General features: G+C 44.7%; 1 protein-coding gene and 1 long non-coding RNA gene across 3 annotated transcripts in view; one reads left to right on the top strand and one right to left on the bottom strand.

Annotated features, from left to right (window-relative positions):
• Positions 1-18,656, bottom strand: part of LOC149981256 (uncharacterized) — a 376,586-nt gene that overhangs the window by 312,243 nt on the left and 45,687 nt on the right. The gene's annotated exons all lie outside the window — the stretch shown is intronic.
• LOC110532240 (multiple epidermal growth factor-like domains protein 6) overlaps positions 1-18,656 on the top strand; it is a 109,799-nt gene that overhangs the window by 78,238 nt on the left and 12,905 nt on the right. For both annotated transcript variants that reach the window (XR_016483304.1, XM_036988181.2), the window contains exons 23-33: positions 6,785-6,913; positions 12,698-12,826; positions 13,080-13,208; positions 15,238-15,369; positions 15,629-15,757; positions 15,988-16,116; positions 16,237-16,365; positions 16,720-16,848; positions 16,953-17,081; positions 17,274-17,402; positions 17,635-17,763. Coding sequence is in view for 1 of the 2 variants with exons in the window: in XM_036988181.2 (XP_036844076.2) it covers positions 6,785-6,913; positions 12,698-12,826; positions 13,080-13,208; positions 15,238-15,369; positions 15,629-15,757; positions 15,988-16,116; positions 16,237-16,365; positions 16,720-16,848; positions 16,953-17,081; positions 17,274-17,402; positions 17,635-17,763 (1,422 nt within the window). In the remaining variant the exon portion in view is untranslated. The remainder of the gene's footprint in view (positions 1-6,784; positions 6,914-12,697; positions 12,827-13,079; positions 13,209-15,237; positions 15,370-15,628; positions 15,758-15,987; positions 16,117-16,236; positions 16,366-16,719; positions 16,849-16,952; positions 17,082-17,273; positions 17,403-17,634; positions 17,764-18,656) is intronic.

The raw sequence follows: 18,656 nt of genomic DNA, 5'->3' as shown, positions 1-18,656 counted from the left end.
AGACTGACCTCGTAGTTTTGGAGTCTCATGAGCATGCATTGTAGTCTTTTTGGTGCGCTGAGGAGAGACTTTGTCATGATGCTCTCTAGAGGCGTGTGATCTGACTGGACTTCCACAGTTCATCCATGTGTGAATTGGTGGAACCTCTCCATGCCAAACACCACTGCAAGCAGCTCCTTCTCTATCTGTGCATACCCTTTATCAATCTCTTTCAGGGTTCTGCTAGCAGCCCCTTCTCTATCTGTGCATACCCTTTATCAATCTCTGTCAGGGTTCTGCTAGCAGCCCCTTCTCTATCTGTGCATACCCTTTATCAATCTCTTTCAGGGTTCTGCTAGCAGCCCCTTCTCTATCTGTGCATACCCTTTATCAATCTCTGTCAGGGTTCTGCTAGCAGCCCCTTCTCTATCTATGCATACCCTTTATCAATCTCTGTCAGGGTTCTGCTATCAGCCCCTTCTCTATCTGTGCATACCCTTTTTCAGTCTCTGTCAGGGCTCTGCTGGCGTGTGCTATTGGTTGTCCTCCATGCATCAAGGCTGCTCCTAACCCACTCTCTGAAGCATCACATTGTAGTACAAACTGCTCTGTTGGGTTGTAGTATTTCAACACAGGGGTCTGTATTTCTCTCACTGGTATCCCTGATTTTATTGAAAGCTTGTTCATGTCTCTCTGACCACTCCCACAGTGAGTCCTTGTGTGTTAGCTGTCGCAGTGGCTCGCAGAGCCCCGTGGCGTGGCTGTAGAACTTGGCTAGGTAGTTTACCCTGCCCAGGAAGCGCTGCACATCTGTAGGCCTAGGCATCTGTCTGATGGCTGTCCCTTTTCCTGGGTCCACTTTCAACTCCTCTGATGTTAGCAGGTGGCCAACGTAAGGCACGTCCTTCAGCCTGAGCTGCAGCTTCTCTGGATTCAGCTTGATATTGAGCCTCCTGCATCTGTCCAGGAGCATTCTCAGGTTTTTGTCATGGTCCAGAGTCTCCGCTTCATCGTTGTCTCCTTCTCCCACAATCAGAATGTCGTCTGCAATGATTTTGACTACTGGAAGAACTTCCATTGCCTGGTTCAACTTCCTCTGAAAGATCTCTGGGGCTGGACTGATTCCCATTGGCATGCGCAGCCACCTATAGTGTCCCATGGGAGTAGAGAACATTGTGAGAGAGCTGGATTCCTCCTCCAGTTCCACATGCCAAAATCTGTTTTTACTACATCGCAAACAGAGAACACGTGTGCTCTGTTCAGATCTGGCAGTGGGAAGTGGGTAATGGCTCCTCTTGTGCACCTTGTTGAGAGGTTTTGGATCAATACACTTTTAGTTTTCCAGACGGTTTCTTCACTACGATCAGGCTGCAAATCCAATCTGTGCTTTTTTTCAGCTGCTTTTATCATCCTTGTTTTCTCTAGACCACCGAGCTCCTCTTTGAGTGGTTTATATAGTGCTACTGGCACTCTTCTCTTTGGCAGCTGGACGGGCCCAGATGAGAGTTTAGACAAATATCTCACTTCCAGCTTCAGTTTGCCGGGTAAGCATCCATCTCCCTGGAATACATCAGAGTACTCCTGTTACATTTGCTCTTTTGTCCAGGATCCTGTTGTTTTCTTGATGGGCAGGATGTTGTGATGCTGCACAGTAATAAACTCCATTGCCTGGATAGTCTTACTGCCTAGAATGGGCCTGTGCACATTATTGTTGACTACGATGAACTCAACTCGGTAGGATTTCTTATTGCGTGGATTGATCACTTTAAGTGTAGATTTCCCCAGTGGCGTCAGAGTTCTCTTGTTAAACATCACCGATACCTGACTGCAGAGCTCTAGGTGACTGGCTTTTGTGAGGTTTGCAGGGATGACGTTACAACTAGCACCACAATCTAGCTGAAATCTAACCAACTTTTTGTTGACCAGCATGGTTGCAAAGAGAGCTGCATTGGGGTCTGTGGTTTTCTTCTGTACCATGTTGATGCTCTCTGACTTTGGCCCTAGTGTGACGCAGAGAACATCCTCACCGCTCTGAGTCAGCTGATGCATTTTCCATTGCCAGGACTCTGTTTCTCTTGCTGATCTCTGCACTTGCAAACTGTAGAGAAGTGATTGTTTTTTTCACAGGATTGACATTTTTCTCCATGTGCAGGGCATTTTTCCTTTTTTCTCTCATGGCTCCATCACAGTATCTGCATTGTATAATGCTCTGTCCCTCTGTAGGGTCTCCTCTCCCTCTGTCCCTCTGTAGGGTCTCCTCTCCCTCTCTGTCCCTTTGTAGGGTCTCCTGTCCCTCTGTAGGGTCTCCTCTCCCTCTGTCCCTCTGTAGGGTCTCCTCTCCCTCTCTGTTCCTCTGTAGGGTCTCCTCTCCCTCTGTCCCTCTGTAGGGTCTCCTCTCCCTCTGTCCCTCTGTTGGGTCTCCTCTCACTCTCTGTTCCTTTGTAGGGTCTCCTCTCCCTCTGTCCCTCTGTAGGGTCTCCTCTCCCTCTGTCCCTCTGTAGGGTCTCCTCTCCCTCTGTCCCTCTGTAAGGTCTCCTCTCCCTCTGTCCCTCTGTAGGGTCTCCTCTCCCTCTCTGTCCCTCTGTAGGGTCTCCTCTCCCTCTCTGTTCCTCTGTAGGGTCTCCTCTCCCTCTCCCTCTCTGTCTCTCTGTAGGGTCTCCTCTCCCTCTCTGTCTCTGTCCCTCTGTAGGGTCTCCTCTCCCTCTGTCCCTCTGTAGGGTCTCCTCTCCCTCTCTGTCTCTCAGTAGGGTCTCTCCTCTCCCTCTCTCTCTCTGTAGGGCCTCCTCTCCCTCTCTCTCTGTAGGGTCTCTCCTCTCCCTCTGTTCCTCTGTAGGGTCTCCTCTCCCTCTCACTCTCTTCCTGTGCTAATGCATGCACTGCTACAGGGCCCTGCACTTTTATGAAAAAAGGCATCCATTACTTCCTCAACAAAGATATTGTCTTTTGTACTGCCCACACAGTGGGTCTCACAAATCTCTATGCCTTTTTCCCCAAATGAGATAATACAGTAGCTTCACTTTTTAGTCATCAGGTTTTTCTCCCATTGTAAGAGCCATGTACAAATTGGATTCCTCTTTCCATCTTTTCCAGGTCCGTGCTAAATTACAATCATCAAAGTCTAATTTTACCCGAGGTTTCAGTGCATTTTCCATGGCAATTTATTTGTAGAATGTAATGTTAGCTACTCACAAATCTGCTTGTATCCAATAGCCAGCTAGCTTTTAGCATAGAGTCACTTACGATAGCCAGCTGACGTTGACGTTCAGCATGATGACTTGCTTGTAAATGCGGCACTTTTCCAAACTCCCGCCTGGGATGTATTCTTCATTTACAGTGCCTTTTTGCACACTTGTGGGTGTGTGTGACAGAAATTAAGGGGGCTCTTTATAGCACACACACAAAATATACAGTGCCTTGCGAAAGTATTCGGCCCCCTTGAACTTTGCGACCTTTTGCCACATTTCAGGCTTCAAACATAAAGATATAAAACTGTATTTTTTTGTGAAGAATCAACAACAAGTGGGACACAATCATGAAGTGGAACGACATTTATTGGATATTTCAAACTTTTTTAACAAATCAAAAACTGAAAAATTGGGCGTGCAAAATTATTCAGCCCCCTTAAGTTAATACTTTGTAGCGCCACCTTTTGCTGCGATTACAGCTGTAAGTCGCTTGGGGTATGTCTCTATCAGTTTTGCACATCGAGAGACTGAATTTTTGTCCCATTCCTCCTTGCAAAACAGCTCGAGCTCAGTGAGGTTGGATGGAGAGCATTTGTGAACAGCAGTTTTCAGTTCTTTCCACAGATTCTCGATTGGATTCAGGTCTGGACTTTGACTTGGCCATTCTAACACCTGGATATGTTTATTTTTGAACCATTCCATTGTAGATTTTGCTTTATGTTTTGGATCATTGTCTTGTTGGAAGACAAATCTCCGTCCCAGTCTCAGGTTTTTTGCAGACTCCATCAGGTTTTCTTCCAGAATGGTCCTGTATTTGGCTCCATCCATCTTCCCATCAATTTTAACCATCTTCCCTGTCCCTGCTGAAGAAAAGCAGGCCCAAACCATGATGCTGCCACCACCATGTTTGACAGTGGGGATGGTGTGTTCAGGGTGATGCGCTGTGTTGCTTTTACGCCAAACATAACGTTTTGCATTGTTGCCAAAAAGTTCAATTTTGGTTTCATCTGACCAGAGCACCTTCTTCCACATGTTTGTTGTGTCTCCCAGGTGGCTTGTGGCAAACTTTAAACGACACTTTTTATGGATATCTTTAAGAAATGGCTTTCTTCTTGCCACTCTTCCATAAAGGCCAGATTTGTGCAATATACGACTGATTGTTGTCCTATGGACAGAGTCTCCCACCTTAGCTGTAGATCTCTGCAGTCCATCCAGAGTGATCATGGGCCTCTTGGCTGCATCTCTGATTAGTCTTCTCCTTGTATGAGCTGAAAGTTTAGAGGGACGGCCAGGTCTTGGTAGATTTGCAGTGGTCTGATACTCCTTCCATTTCAATATTATCGCTTGCACAGTGCTCCTTGGGATGTTTAAAGCTTGGGAAATATGTTTGTATCCAAATCCGGCTTTAAATTTCTTCACAACAGTATCTCGGACCTGCCTGGTGTGTTCCTTGTTCTTCATGATGCTCTCTGCGCTTTTAACGGACCTCTGAGACTATCACAGTGCAGGTGCATTTATACGGAGACTTGATTACACACAGGTGGATTGTATTTATCATCATTAGTCATTTAGGTCAACATTGGATCATTCAGAGATCCTCACTGAACTTCTGGAGAGAGTTTGCTGCACTGAAAGTAAAGGGGCTGAATAATTTTGCACGCCCAATTTTTCAGTTTTTGATTTGTTAAAAAAGTTTGAAATATCCAATAAATGTCGTTCCACTTCATGATTGTGTCCCACTTGTTGTTGATTCTTCACAAAAAAATACAGTTTTATATCTTTATGTTTGAACCCTGAAATGTGGCAAAAGGTCGCAAAGTTCAAGGGGGCCGAATACTTTCGCAAGGCACTGTACATCGATGAGATCCAGATTCTTTTGAGTACCTCTGCCACCATGTTTCAATATGCTTTGTGTAGTAGTCACAACAGACAAAGATATATAGTTAAGCCAACTTTACTAGGCATGTTGTCAACCAGCACATCCAGTACATGAATAAGGTAAGTAACAATTGGTTTCCGTTTCCTGTGTAACATCAATATGAGTAACATCAATATTGCTACAACACCGTTGCCTTATTTTGTATCACATTTGAATGATAAAACTGGGGGGGACAAAAATGCCATTTCAGAATGGCATGTCCCCCCGTCCCCAGTGAAAGTTGCTCCCCTGAGTTCTCTGCAAAGTCAATATGCACATTGATCTCTTTCCGCAGATTCTCTTTTAATTGTCTCAGTTTGGAGTGTTGGTGTTGAATGTTGTACATGTGTTTCCCCAACTTCTCTTTCAATCCTTTGGAGAAGTCCTCCAGTAGAATCTGCAGTGTGCCACAGACGTTTTCTTTAACTGTCAAATGTACAGTGAACTTATCCATGTTTCCCTCTTTGTTCTTCTCTCTCTCTCTCCAGCTTTGTTTTTCCACTCAAACCACCATGTCTGCTCACCAGCATCAGTCAGATGTCAGATGTTTTAAGCTCTTTGGCTTGGAAAAGGGAGAACTCTGTGTACATGCACTCTTTCTTCAGGTTCTCACAGCACAAAGTCTCAATTAGGTTCTCATTGTTTCCGCAGCGGATCACTTTGTGGTGCTGTAGTTTGTCCGCCATGAACTGGAGGTTGCCGTGGGTTTTGCAGAGGCATGTATCCCTATCCCGGACTGTTGGCTTGACAACCCAAAAAATACGTATTTTGCGGAATTCATAGAAGACATTTTAATCTGAATATTCCCTCTTAAAATTCTGAAAAAGGTTCTGAATTGTGCCATTTAAGAAGCGCTTCTGCTTTTCTTTCTTGTGTGTTCTTTTTCCCTGTTGTTGCTCTACTGTTGACATCACTTTCATAGAATCTAGTGATTTTCTCTTCTGTGGCTGTGCTAATCATGTTACACTGCTCTTTCCTGTAGTATTGAAGACTTGTTGTCCTGTTTCCATTTGCCCTCATTTATTTTGCTGAAAATCCAAATTCTCTGTTTGCGTCTTTGACCAGGCCATACTTTCTCAGGATGTTCGTAAAGGATCGGTTTTTATTTTGTTTCTATGTCTGTGACCTCTGTGCTGTTTTATGTGGAATCTTCTAAAAACAAAGAAAAATACTTACATTTTCCAATTGTCCACACCTTGGAGCATTTTCTAGATTAAAGGAATTTAAAACATGATTAGATAAGCCTAAAGTAAAAAAAAAAAAAAGTAAAAAGTAAAATGGATTTTTGTCATTTCCACCACAGTTAAGTTTGTGATGGAAATTATGCTTCTACTGTTTTTGGAGAAAAATGACAGACTGCTTAGCATGCTTTGGCAAGTATTACAGCTAGCATATACAGGTAGGTTACACTAAATACATAAAACATATTTAAAAAAATTGAAATTCTACCACAAATTAAATACATTTATAGCCTGTTTGGAAATGACTGACAATAAAAATATTCTCTACACAAGTAATATTTACCTAGATTTTTCTTCAACTTCTGGACTTCACTTCTGGAACAACTGTCTCCTGCAGCCATGTGCTTCAATGTCACAATAAGTTTCCATGGTAACTAAATTAACACTCTCGTGACAAAACTTTATTAATGAGGAATTATTCTTGTCTCTCTTCCTGTCTCTCTCTCTCTCTCTGTCCCCAGAGTGTGCCCATGGCTGGTTTGGGGCGGACTGTGCTCAGCCCTGTGAGTGTTTGAATGGTGGTGTGTGTGACCATCGCATTGGAGAATGCAGTTGTGGCCCAGGCTGGGTAGGACAGCACTGTCAGACAGGTAAGGAATAAGAATCCTAACCATGTTACTGTAAAATGACATTCTCCAAGATGGCGTAGCAGCAAGATGTTTGTTTTTGTCCCGTGTAAATATTCAGCTATTTTTTTTAGACCTAACTGGAACCTCCATCAGAAGCTAGCCTTCAGAATCTAGCTAGCTAATTAGCTACTAGCTATTTAGTCATTGTTAGCCACTGCTAGCAGTCTTTACCTTTAGCACAGACACCAGCCGCTTTAGCCCGGATAACCTGGATAATATCTGCCCTGAGCATATTGGACTGCTTTTTTTCCCCCACTACATCACCGGATTCCTGCCGCAAGCTCTGGACCATTACACCGGATCATCACAGCTAGCCAGCTGCTACCGAGTGGCTATCGTGGCTAACACCCTTGTCCAGAAGCAGTCACTAGTTAGCCTGGAGCTAGGCCCATTCTCCCGGCTAGCAAACGAAGTACACCAACTACAATACCTCTCTTTCCAATTGGCCTGGACCCTTTTTCGACACGGAGCCCCACCGATCCATCACAACTGGTCTGCTGACGTATTTCGGCCGATGTGCTCTCAACCGGCCTCTGCGTCGTTGATGTCGGTGAGGACCCAGCTATTAGCCCTGGCCTGCTAACTCTCTGAGCGTCGTGTCTCCCGCTGTTTTGTCCATTGCTGCTTATTGGACACTGTGATCACTCAGCTACACAGTTGATGCCTACTGGACTGTTCATTTTGTTTATCTGTAGGCCCCAGCCTCGAACTCAGGCCCTGTGTATAGTTAACTGACCTTCTCTGCCCATTCATCGCTATTTACCCGTTTTTGTCTTAGCCCTCCCAATGAACACCTGTAATTGCTTTATGCCTCCCTCTAATGTCAATATGCCTTGTATACTGTTGTTTAGGGTAGCTCTCATTGTTTTGTTTTACTGCAGAACCCCTAGTCCCCCTCTACATGCCTCGGGTCAGCTCCCTTGCCCCACCCCCCACACATGCGGAGACCGCACCTAGCATAACTTATGCCTCCAGAGATGCAGCCTCTCTCATCGTCACTCAATGCCTAGGTTTACCTCCACTGTACTCGCATCCTACCATGCCCTGAATTTATCCTACTACGTCCAGAAGTCTGCTCCTTTTACTCTCTGTTCCGAACGCACTAGCCGTTCCCTTATCATACTCCTCCTCTGTTCCTCTGGTGATGTAGAGGTTAACCCAGGCCCTGTGTGTCCCCAGGCGCTCTCTTTTGTTGACTTCTGTAACCGGAAAAGCCTTGGGTTCATGCATGTTAACATCAGAAGCCTCCTCCCTAAGTTTGCTTTATTCACTGCTTTAGCACACTCCATCAACCCTGATGGCCTAGCTGTGTCAAAATCCTGGCTTAGGAAGACCAAGAATTCTGAAATGTCCATCCCCAATTACAACATTTTCCGTCAAGATAGAACTGCTAAAGGGGGCGGAGTTGCAATCTGCTTTAGAGATAACCTGCAGAGTTATGTCCTACTATCCAGGTCTATGCCCAAATAGTTTGAGCTACTACTTTTAAAAATCCATCTCTCCAGAAATAATCAGCTTGTTACAGACCCCACTCAGCTCCCAGCTGTGCCCTGGACACCATATATGAATTGATTGTCCCCCATCTATCGTCAGAGTTTGTACTGTTAGGTAACCTAAACTGGGAAATGCTTAACACCCCAGCCGTCCTACAATCTAAGCTAGGTGCCCTCAATCTCACACAAATTATCAACGAATCTACCAGGTACAACCCCAAATCCGTAAACATGGGCACCCTCATAGATATCATCCAGACCAACGTGCCCTCTAAATACCTCTGCTGTTTTCAACCAGGATCTCAGTGATCACTGCCTCATTGCCTGCATCTATTATGGGTCCACGGTCAAACGACCAACCCTCATCACTGTCAAATGCTCCCTAAAACACTTCTGCGAGCAGGCCTTTCTAAACGACCTGGCCCGGGTATCCTGGGAGGATATTGACCTCATCCCGTCAGTAGAGGATGCCCGGTTGTTCTTCAAAAGTGCCTTCCTCACCATCTTAAATAAGCATGCCCCATTCAAAAAATAAGAACAGATATGGCCCTTGGTTAACTCCAGACTTGACTGCCCTTGACCAGCACAAAAACATCCTGGGGCACACTGCACTAGCTTCGAATAGTCCCCACGATATGCAACTTTGCAGGGAAGTTAGGAACCAATATACACAGTCAGTTAGGAAAGCAAATGCTAACTTTTTCAAACAGAAATGTACATCCTGAAGCAAAGCATTTCTCTACGGCTGGCCACGTTTTCCACCTGGCTATCCCAACACCAGCCAACAGCTCTGCACCCCTCGCAGCGGCTGGCCCAAGCCCCCCCCCCCCCCCCAAATCCAGACTGCTGATGCCCTGAAAGAGCTGCAGAATCTGGATCCCTACAAATCAGCTGGGCTAGACAATCTGGACCCTCTCTTCCTAAAATGATCTGCCGCCATTGTCGCAACCCCTATTACCTTTCTGTTCAACCTCTCTTTCATATTGTCTGAGATTCCTAAAGATTGAAAAGCGGCCGCGGTCATCCCCCTCTTCAAAGGGGGAGACACTCTAGACCCAAACTGTTTCAGCTCTATATCCATCCTGCCGTACCTTTCTAAAGTCTTCGAAAGCCAAAAAACAGTACTGTGCAGCAGTATTCATCGACCTGGCCAAGGCTTTCGACTCTGTCAATCACCATATTCTTATTGGCAGAATCAACAGCCTCGGTTTCTCTAATGACTGCCTCGCTTGGTTCACTAATTACTTCTCAGATAGAGTTCAGTGTGTCAAATCGGAGGGCTTGTTGTCCGGACCTCTGGCAGTCTCTATGGGGGTGTCACAGGGTTCAGTTCTCGGGCCAACTCTTTTCTCTGTATATATCAATGATGTCGCTCTTGCTGCGGGGGATTCTTTGATCCACCTCTACGCAGACGACACCATTCTGTATACATCTGGCCCTTCTTTGGACACTGTGTTAACAAACCTCCAGACAAGCTTCAATGCCATACAACACTTCTTCCGTGGCCTCCAACTGATCTTAAAAACTAAATGCATGCTCTTCAACCGATCACTGCCCGCACCCGCCCGCCTAGCATCACTACTCTGGACGGTTCTAACTTATTATATTTGGACAACTACAAATACCTAGGTGTTTGGCTAGACTGGAAACTCTCCTTCCAGACTTTGTTGGCAATGACAGAGGTCAAACGTTTTCTGTAAGTCTTCACAATGTTTTCACACACTGTTGCTGGTATTTTGGCCCATTCCTCCATGCAGATCTCCTCTAGAGCAGTGATGTTTTGGGGCTGTTGCTGGGCAACATGGACTTTCAACTCCCTCCAAAGATTTTCTATGGGGTTGAGATCTGGAGACTGGCTAGGCCACTCCAGGACCTTGAAATGCTTCTTACGATGAAATAGTACCCGCAAATCACCGGTCTCAATGTCAACAGTGAAGAGGCGACTCCGGGATGCTGGCCTTCTAGGAGGACACATGAACCGACCTTCGCCTCTCCCGAGCTCTTTGGGGAGTTGCCTGTTTGTCTGGTTGTCTGTTTCGCAAGTTTTTGGGGAATTAATACATGTCACATATCAGTTTGCAAACAATGTAAAAACAAACATGGTCTCTCATTTTGTTTTCTGCTTTCTTGAGAAAGGCAGCTAGAAAATGCAGGTGTTTCAGCCTAGCTCAGTGCTTTCTTTGGTGGAGGGGCAGCCAATGGAAAATACAGAGCGTAGGGGTTGGCAATCTTCTCTAGTTGCCCCGTGATTTGCTCAGTGTTCTGTCACTCATGGAGACACTACGTCACCTCAAAATCTACAGGGCGAGCTTGACCCTGCTGATCATCTATGAACGTTTGAACATCTTGGTCATGTACTATTATAATCTCCACCCGGCACAACCAGAAGAGGATTGGCTACCCCTCAGAGCCTGGTTCCTCTCTAGGTTTCTTCCTTGTTCCTGCCTTTCTAGGCAGTTTTTCCTAGCCACCGTGCTTCTACACCTGCATTGCTTGCTGTTTGGGGTTTTAGGCTGGGTTTCTGTATAGCACTTTGTGACATCGGCTGAAGTAAAAAGGGCTTTATAACTAAATGTGATTGATTGATTGATTGATTGATTGAACTTTCAAGCCCCCTTGGGTGCTGCCATATATTTACATTAGAAGTGTCCATCCACGAAGGCTCAAGTTAATTGGGCACAGATAACGTGACGTCAAATCACGTTATATCTAAGTTATATCATAGCTTTGATTGGACATGTCAACATCACGCCCTTACCATAGAGAGCCCTTAGTTCTCTATGGTGTAGTAGGTCAGGGCGTGACTAGGGGGTGATCTAGTATATATATTTCTATGTTGGTGCTAATATGGTTCCCAATTAGAGGCAGCTGTTTATCTTTGCCTCTGATTGGGGATCATATTTAGGTAGCTATTTCCCCACCTGTGTTTTGTGGGATATTAATTGTTGGTTAGTGTGTTTGGGCACTACGTCCTCACGGTCCTTGTAAGTTTTGTTATTTTGTTAGTTTCACTTAATGTCTTAATCAAAATTACAGATTGGCTCGTATCCGCTCATCGTTCCCTTGTGCCATAGTTTGTACATCTCAATTGGCAGTAGAAACCACATTTGTTTTAAGCATATCAGTTATGTTTTTTTTAAAAGGCAGTAAATGAGTTGTGTTGTCTAGGGCCTTTGCTGGCATGCATCCCCACAAATAATGTTGAGCTTTCCCCACCAAGATTGACATGCTACAATCGACACTGGTCATGGAGATGGTGCTTTTTGGGACAGTTGAAAAGCCAGCATTTAAAGAAATGCTGCAGGAACTTGACAAACAGTTACCGTCGAGTAGATACTTTTCACAAACAGCTGTTCCCAATTTGTATGAGAAAGTGATGGAAGAAATTCTCCAAGCACTCAAGGACATACCCAATTTCTCTCTCACAACAGATATGTGGTCTAGTGCAACCACGAACCCGTACATGAGCCTGACTGCTCATTACATCGCCAGTGATTGGCCTCTCAAGTCCCCCTGGGAATACTTATGTGACAGCATCGTCAGTTAAGCCCATTCTACAACTTTAAATGGCTGTCATTGAAAATAATAATAATAATAACCTTAAATAAAGGTTAAATAAAAAAATATTTTTAAAAATAGCACCGCTCCAGAGAAAGTGTTCAGCACAGCAGGGAACATCTCTGTCCAGTCTTCACTGAACCCCGATAAAGTAAACTTGCTGGAGTTTCTTGCTCGGAACCTCAATGCAATGCTAATGTCTTCTTATCACTCCAGTAAACATGCACACTTTTGGCCGACGTATCAATATCTTTAGGTAATATGTCGTTCAGAGAGCGTTTGCACATTGGGAAGACCTCGCCGAGACATCAGATAGACAGAATAGTCTTGACAATATGCCTAAACTGCATCTTCCCGAAGTATCCTGCATACATCGTGCCTATGTTGTGCAGATCGATGTGTGCTATCTGTACATTGCTTTCTGGTGCTTTTTAATTTGTTCAATCAATACAATTCACATTTTTAAACAGTGAATGTGTTTGTGTATGCTTAATCCCAACAGCAACAACAGCGTAATAGATCGTCTTTGATAATGGTGATGGTGGTAGTGGCCTATAGAAAGCTTTTGTCTCCAAGCCAAGGCTAAGAGCTACGCCCAGCAGTTCAATATGAGAAGCAGCAGTGCAGAGGAGCATAAGCACTTGGACAGCAGTTCAACGTGTTTTTGTTTTATGTGCACTTGTGTCCTAAACAGCGTGTGAGGCTGGCCTGTTTGGCCCAGGGTGTGAGGAGCGGTGTCGATGTAACCATGGGGATATGTGTGACCAAGTCAGCGGTGTGTGTGTGTGTCCTCCTGGCTGGAGGGGACCCAAGTGTGACAGAGGTAAGGCCAGAGTGCTGATCTAGGATCAGTCTTGCCTTTTAGATCATAATGAATAAGATTACATGGACAAGGGGACACCTGATCATACATCAGCAAACCTACTCAGAGGCGCTTTATGAATACAGGTCCTGACATATAGTCAAATATGAATGTATAGTAACTATTTATTACAAGGACCTGTATATACTGTAAATCACAACAGACTGTATTTATTGACTTCATTGAACATGTGTAATTTCCCCGTTCACCACAGCCTGTTTACCTGGCTCCTATGGGAATGACTGTCTGAGCGACTGTAACTGTCCCCACGGTACTTCCTGTAACCATGTGTCTGGCAAATGTGGCTGTCCCCCTGGATTCACTGGCAATGGCTGTGAGCAAAGTGAGTGACTTGGGGAAGCTGAAGGAGAGTGAAGATGTATTGTACTGTTTCCCTTGTTTTGTGTTGCGTTGAGCAAAATAACAGACTCTGCAATGACACATGCAACCTAACAAGTTAGCATTCGTTTGGTGATAGATTGTGGTGTGTCATAGTGTAAGTGCCCGTAGAGGGAGCTCTGGTCTAGCCTAGAAGCTAGAGCCAGAGGGATAGGAGAATAGAGTAATCGAGAACTGAATGCTATGGCCATGTTTGAATAGTTCAGAAATGTATCCTTGGTTCCTTGAGGTAAGCACAGATCTAGTATGCTTTCACCATCAACAATCCAACCATTGCAGATCCATGATAACCTCAAGGAAATTAGGAAGGAAGGATGCATTTCTGAAGTATTCGAACAGGGCCCATGAGGTAGATATGCATTGTATGTAATGGTGGTTCTGCATGAAATGACAGTAAATATACATGTTTTCTTATTACCGCTACAGTAGGCATAAAGAACATTTGGAAAGTACTCAGACCCCTTGACCTTTTCCACATTTTGTCACGTTACAGCATTATTCTAAAATTAACTAAATTGAATTTTTTCTTCATCAGTCTACACACAATACCCCAAAATGACAAAGCAAAAACAGGTTTTTAGAAACGTTTGCACATTTATTAAAAATAAAAAAACAGAAGTATTCAGACCCTGTGCCATGAAATTGAGCTCAGGTGCAACCTGTTTCCATGGATCATCCTTGAGATGTTTCTACAACTTGATTGGAGTCTACCTGTGGTAAATTCAATTGACTTGACATGATTTGGAAAGGCACACACCTGTCTATATAAGGTCTCACAGTTGACAGTTCATGTGAGAGCAAAAACCTAGCCATGAGGTCGAAGGACTTGTCCGTAGAGATCCAAGAAAGGATTGTGTCGAGGCAAATATCTGGGGAAGGGTAATACATTTCTGAAGCATTGAAGGTCCCCAAGAGCACAGTGGCCTCCATTCTTAAATGGAAGAAGTTTGGAACCACGAAGACTCTTCCTAGTACTGGCCGCCCGGACAAACTGAGCAATCGGGGGAGAGGGCCTTGGTCAGGGAGGTCACTCTGACAGAGCTCCAGAGTCCCTCTGTGGAGATGGGAGAACCTTCCAGAAGGACAACCATCTCTGCAGTACTCCAACAATCAGTTCTTTATGGTAGACTGGCCATACAGAAGCCACTCCTCAGTAAAAGGCACAGCCCACTTGGAATTTGCCAAAATGCACCTAAAGGACTCTCAGACCATGAGAAATAAGATTCTCTGGTCTGATGAAACCAAGACGGAACTCTTTGGCCTGAATGCCAAGAGTCACATCTGGAGGAAACCTGGCACCATCTCTACAGTAAAGCACTGTGTTGGCAGCATCATGCTGTGGGGATGTTTTTCAGCAGCAGGGACTGGGAGACTAGTCAGGATTGAGGCAAAGATGAATGGAGCAAAGTACAGAGAGATCCTTGATAACCTGCTCCAGAGCGCTCAGGACCTCGGACTAGGGCGAAGGTTCACCTTCCAACAGGTCAACGACCCTAAGCACACAGCTAAGACAACGCAGGAGTGGCTTGGGGATAAGTCTCTGAATGTCCTTGAGTGGCCCACCCGGACTTGAACCCTATCGAACATCTCTGGAGAGACCTGAAAATAGCTGTGGAACAACGCTCCCCGTCCAACCTGACAGCGCTTGAGAGGATCTTCAGAGAAGAATTGCAGAAACTCCCAAAATACAGATGTGCCAAACAAACTTGTAGCGTCAAACCCAAGAAGACTCAATGTCGTAATCACTCCCGGAGGTGCTTCATTTTTAATACAATCACTAACATTTTTAAAATCATGATTTTGTATTGTCATTGTGGGGTAGATTGATGAGAAGAAAAAGCAATTGAATCTATTTAGAATAAGGCTGTGACGTAACAAAATGTGGAAAACGTCTAGGGATCTGAATACTTTCCGAATGCACTGTACCTTTGTTGCATGGGACTTGATGTGTGTGTTGTGGGTTTCTCTGCCAGCATGCCAACCTGGCACATATGGGCTGAACTGTAACCAGGTGTGCCAGTGCTCTGGCACCAACCAGCTGTGCCACCCTGTCACCGGCTTCTGCTTCTGCGCCCCGGGTTACCATGGCAACAACTGTGATCAAGGCAACCACCCCACACACATGCACAGACCGCCACACACTTCCTTAACCAATGTTAAGGAATTCCACTGTTGAAAGTTTGTTAGCTTACAATAGTCATAGTTAGGTTCAGGGGTTTTTCCACAATGTGACCTGATCAGGAAAAACTCTTGGCCCTAGTTATGACATCAGCTGATCAGAACAAAACGTTGCTCTTACCAGTAGGAAATGTGTTAACCATAATAACTACCACAACTAGGTCCTGTGTGTGTTTGCCTTGACAGAGTGTGACATGGGATGGTATGGCCCAAACTGTGAACGCCCGTGCCAGTGTCTGAATGCCGGTGTGTGCCAGACCACCACGGGCACCTGTCAGTGCCCATCGGGGTACATCGGAGCAGACTGCAACACCAGTGAGTGCCAACGTGTGCCAGGGGAATGGGCATATCCATAGGGTATTGACAGAAGGAGGGGAGGAGTGGACATTCACATATAATACAATGATATTTACATAGTATTTAGTTCAACATTAGAAAGTAAAATGGCAATTGCATGTATTTTTGATCCTATAACACAAGCAGTACCATATAACATTTGGTATGGTCTCCTCTCTTTCCCCTACCTTTTCCTATGGTTCTACCAGCATGCCCATCAGGGCGCTATGGGCAGGACTGTGCCAGGGTGGCCCTGTGTGGCGAGGGGGCACGAAGTGACCCAGAGACGGGCAGGTGTGTGTGCAAGGCGGGCCAGCGGGGAGAAGACTGCAGACAGGGTAACACGCACACATATTTCTGTTTATTCTTGCTCCACAATGACTGTAATCAATGTAATAAACCACCCCGTCAAGTTTTATTGACATTCTATAGTGTGTGTGTGTGTGTGTGTGTGTCAGATTGTGCCCAGGGCTGGTATGGGGAAGACTGTGGCCAGCACTGTAACTGCAGTAACGGTGGTGTGTGTGAACTGGTCTCTGGAGGCTGTACCTGCGGACTAGGCTGGACCGGACCCAGTTGTGATACAGGTGACCTCACCATACATAATATTTTAAATCTTTCAATGTCTTTGCTTATTTGCTTAATCCAACCTGGAGAGCCAGGTAGGTGATGTTTGCAGAGACACTTATATTGGTTCAATTGCATCAGACAAGCTCAATCAAGCACATACACAGTGTTTCATTTATTTCAAATAGTATTTAAACCCCTGTCGTGACAACCATGTCAACAGCTCACATTTCACATTTTCCTCATTGTGTTGTTTTGTGAATTTGATGTGAAGACTCCATTTGAGTGCCCCTGATATCATGAGCCCGCGACACCATTCCATCGTTTACCCATGACAAGGTGTTGTATGTGTTTTCTGTTGCTTGGTCATTCAGAGTGCCCATCAGGGAGTTACGGAGCCAACTGCAAACTGCAGTGTGATTGTCATAACAACGGGACATGTGACAGAGTGACGGGAGAGTGCCAGTGTGACCCGGGATACTATGGTCACCTGTGTGAACATGGTGAGGCAGGGCCATTCAGTCTGTCTTATGTTCTGTTGTTCCTATATCCTGTTTGATGGTCTGAAGTTCTAATATTCTGTTTGATGTTCTAATGTTCTGTCTAGCCTGCCCTGCTGGTTTCCATGGCCACCGCTGTCAACGCCAGTGTAAGTGCCGAGGCCTCGCCCCCTGTGACCCAAGCACAGGGCACTGTCTCTGCCCTACTGGTTACCATGGATACCACTGTGAGAAAGGTGAAAAGCAGTTTAACAGTCAGAAATAAGGATTAGGCTGAGATTTAGTAGATACAATTGCTGATCAAATGGGACTGTTACATGCCCCAGTCATAGTATTTTACCTGCAATGCTGAAGGATGGGGATTACTTTTCATTCTCATATCCATGTGTGCCATGAATGCTCCCCCTCCCTCTCATTCCCGGTTACAGAGTGTGAGCAGCGTCATTTCGGGGTGGGCTGCAACCAGTCATGTGACTGCGAGGGGGACACCCCATGTGACCCCATGACCGGCCACTGTCTGTGCCCCACAGGAAAGATGGGAACGCGCTGTGACACAAGTAGTTGTTTGTTTCTTTTTATCTAATATTGAAGTAGTGTGATTTATCAACATTCTTCAAATGACTATGGGGTGGCTCCTAACTTCCACTTAAGTCAAATGTTCACTGAGTCTCCCATTTAACATCAATGCAGTTTGACTTAAAGTCAATGTAAGGATTCAAACATGCCAAACAACACTACAATGTAAAAGTGTTGTCGCACTTCTTGTTTCCCTGTCTGGGTTGTGTCCAGGTTGTCCAGTGAACCAATACGGCCCGGACTGTTCTGAGAGCTGTGAGTGTAGGAACGGGGCACGGTGTGATCCACGGAACGGCCGCTGCACCTGTCTACAGGGCTGGATAGGACCTACCTGTCAGGAAGGTACGTGTATTATTAAGGTGACAGGACAGAGCAGGCACGGATGTGGCAGAGCATTATGGGTACTGTAGTACGTGCTACACTAAGAACTGCATGACTAGGATAAACATCCCACTGATTAAGGCGCTATACAAAAACACACGCTATACAAAAACACACAGAGATATTTCAGGTATAAATCAAGCAGATGGCAATACAATGTATGAACAGTGGTGTAAAGGACTTTTAAGTAGATAAAAAAACATGAGCTGGCGAACACCCAGAATAATAGTTTGTGTGGAGGTGCTGACTATCGGCAAATAAACTATAAACTATCAAAATAAAGTTGCACACTCCATGTGTAATCTCCCAGCAATTTAATTGGTAAATACCCACTAAATTGCTGGGAGATTACACATGGAGTGTGCGACTTTCTTTATTTTGATAGTGTAAAGTACTTAAGTAAAAATATTCGAAAGTACTTCTTGGGGGTATCTGTATTTTTGACAACATTTACTTCACTACATTCCTAAAGAAAATTATATACTTTTTACTCCACACATTTTCCCTGACACCCAAAAGTACTCATTACATTTTGAATGCTTAGCAGTACAGGAAAATTGTCTAATTCACACACTTATCAAGAGAATATCCGTGGTCATCCCTATTGCCTCTGATCTGGTAGACTCACTAAACACATGCTTCGTTTGTAGATTATGTCTGAGCCCTTGGCCATCCGCAAAAAAAATTTGGTTTGCTCAATGTAAGACATTTTAAATTATTTATACTTTTACTTTTGATACTTAAGTATATTTTACCAAATTCATTTACTTTCGATACTTAAGTATATTTAAAACAAAATAGTTTTAGACTTTTACTCAAGTAGTATTTTACTGGGTGACTTTCACTATTACTAG

The sequence above is a fragment of the Oncorhynchus mykiss genome, chromosome 9 (genome assembly GCF_057628025.1).
Source record: "Oncorhynchus mykiss isolate SJ-2025 chromosome 9, ASM5762802v1, whole genome shotgun sequence".
Lineage (NCBI taxonomy): Eukaryota > Metazoa > Chordata > Actinopteri > Salmoniformes > Salmonidae > Oncorhynchus > Oncorhynchus mykiss.
Note: the sequence above shows the minus strand (reverse complement) of the source record. Positions and strands in the feature narration are given on the sequence as shown.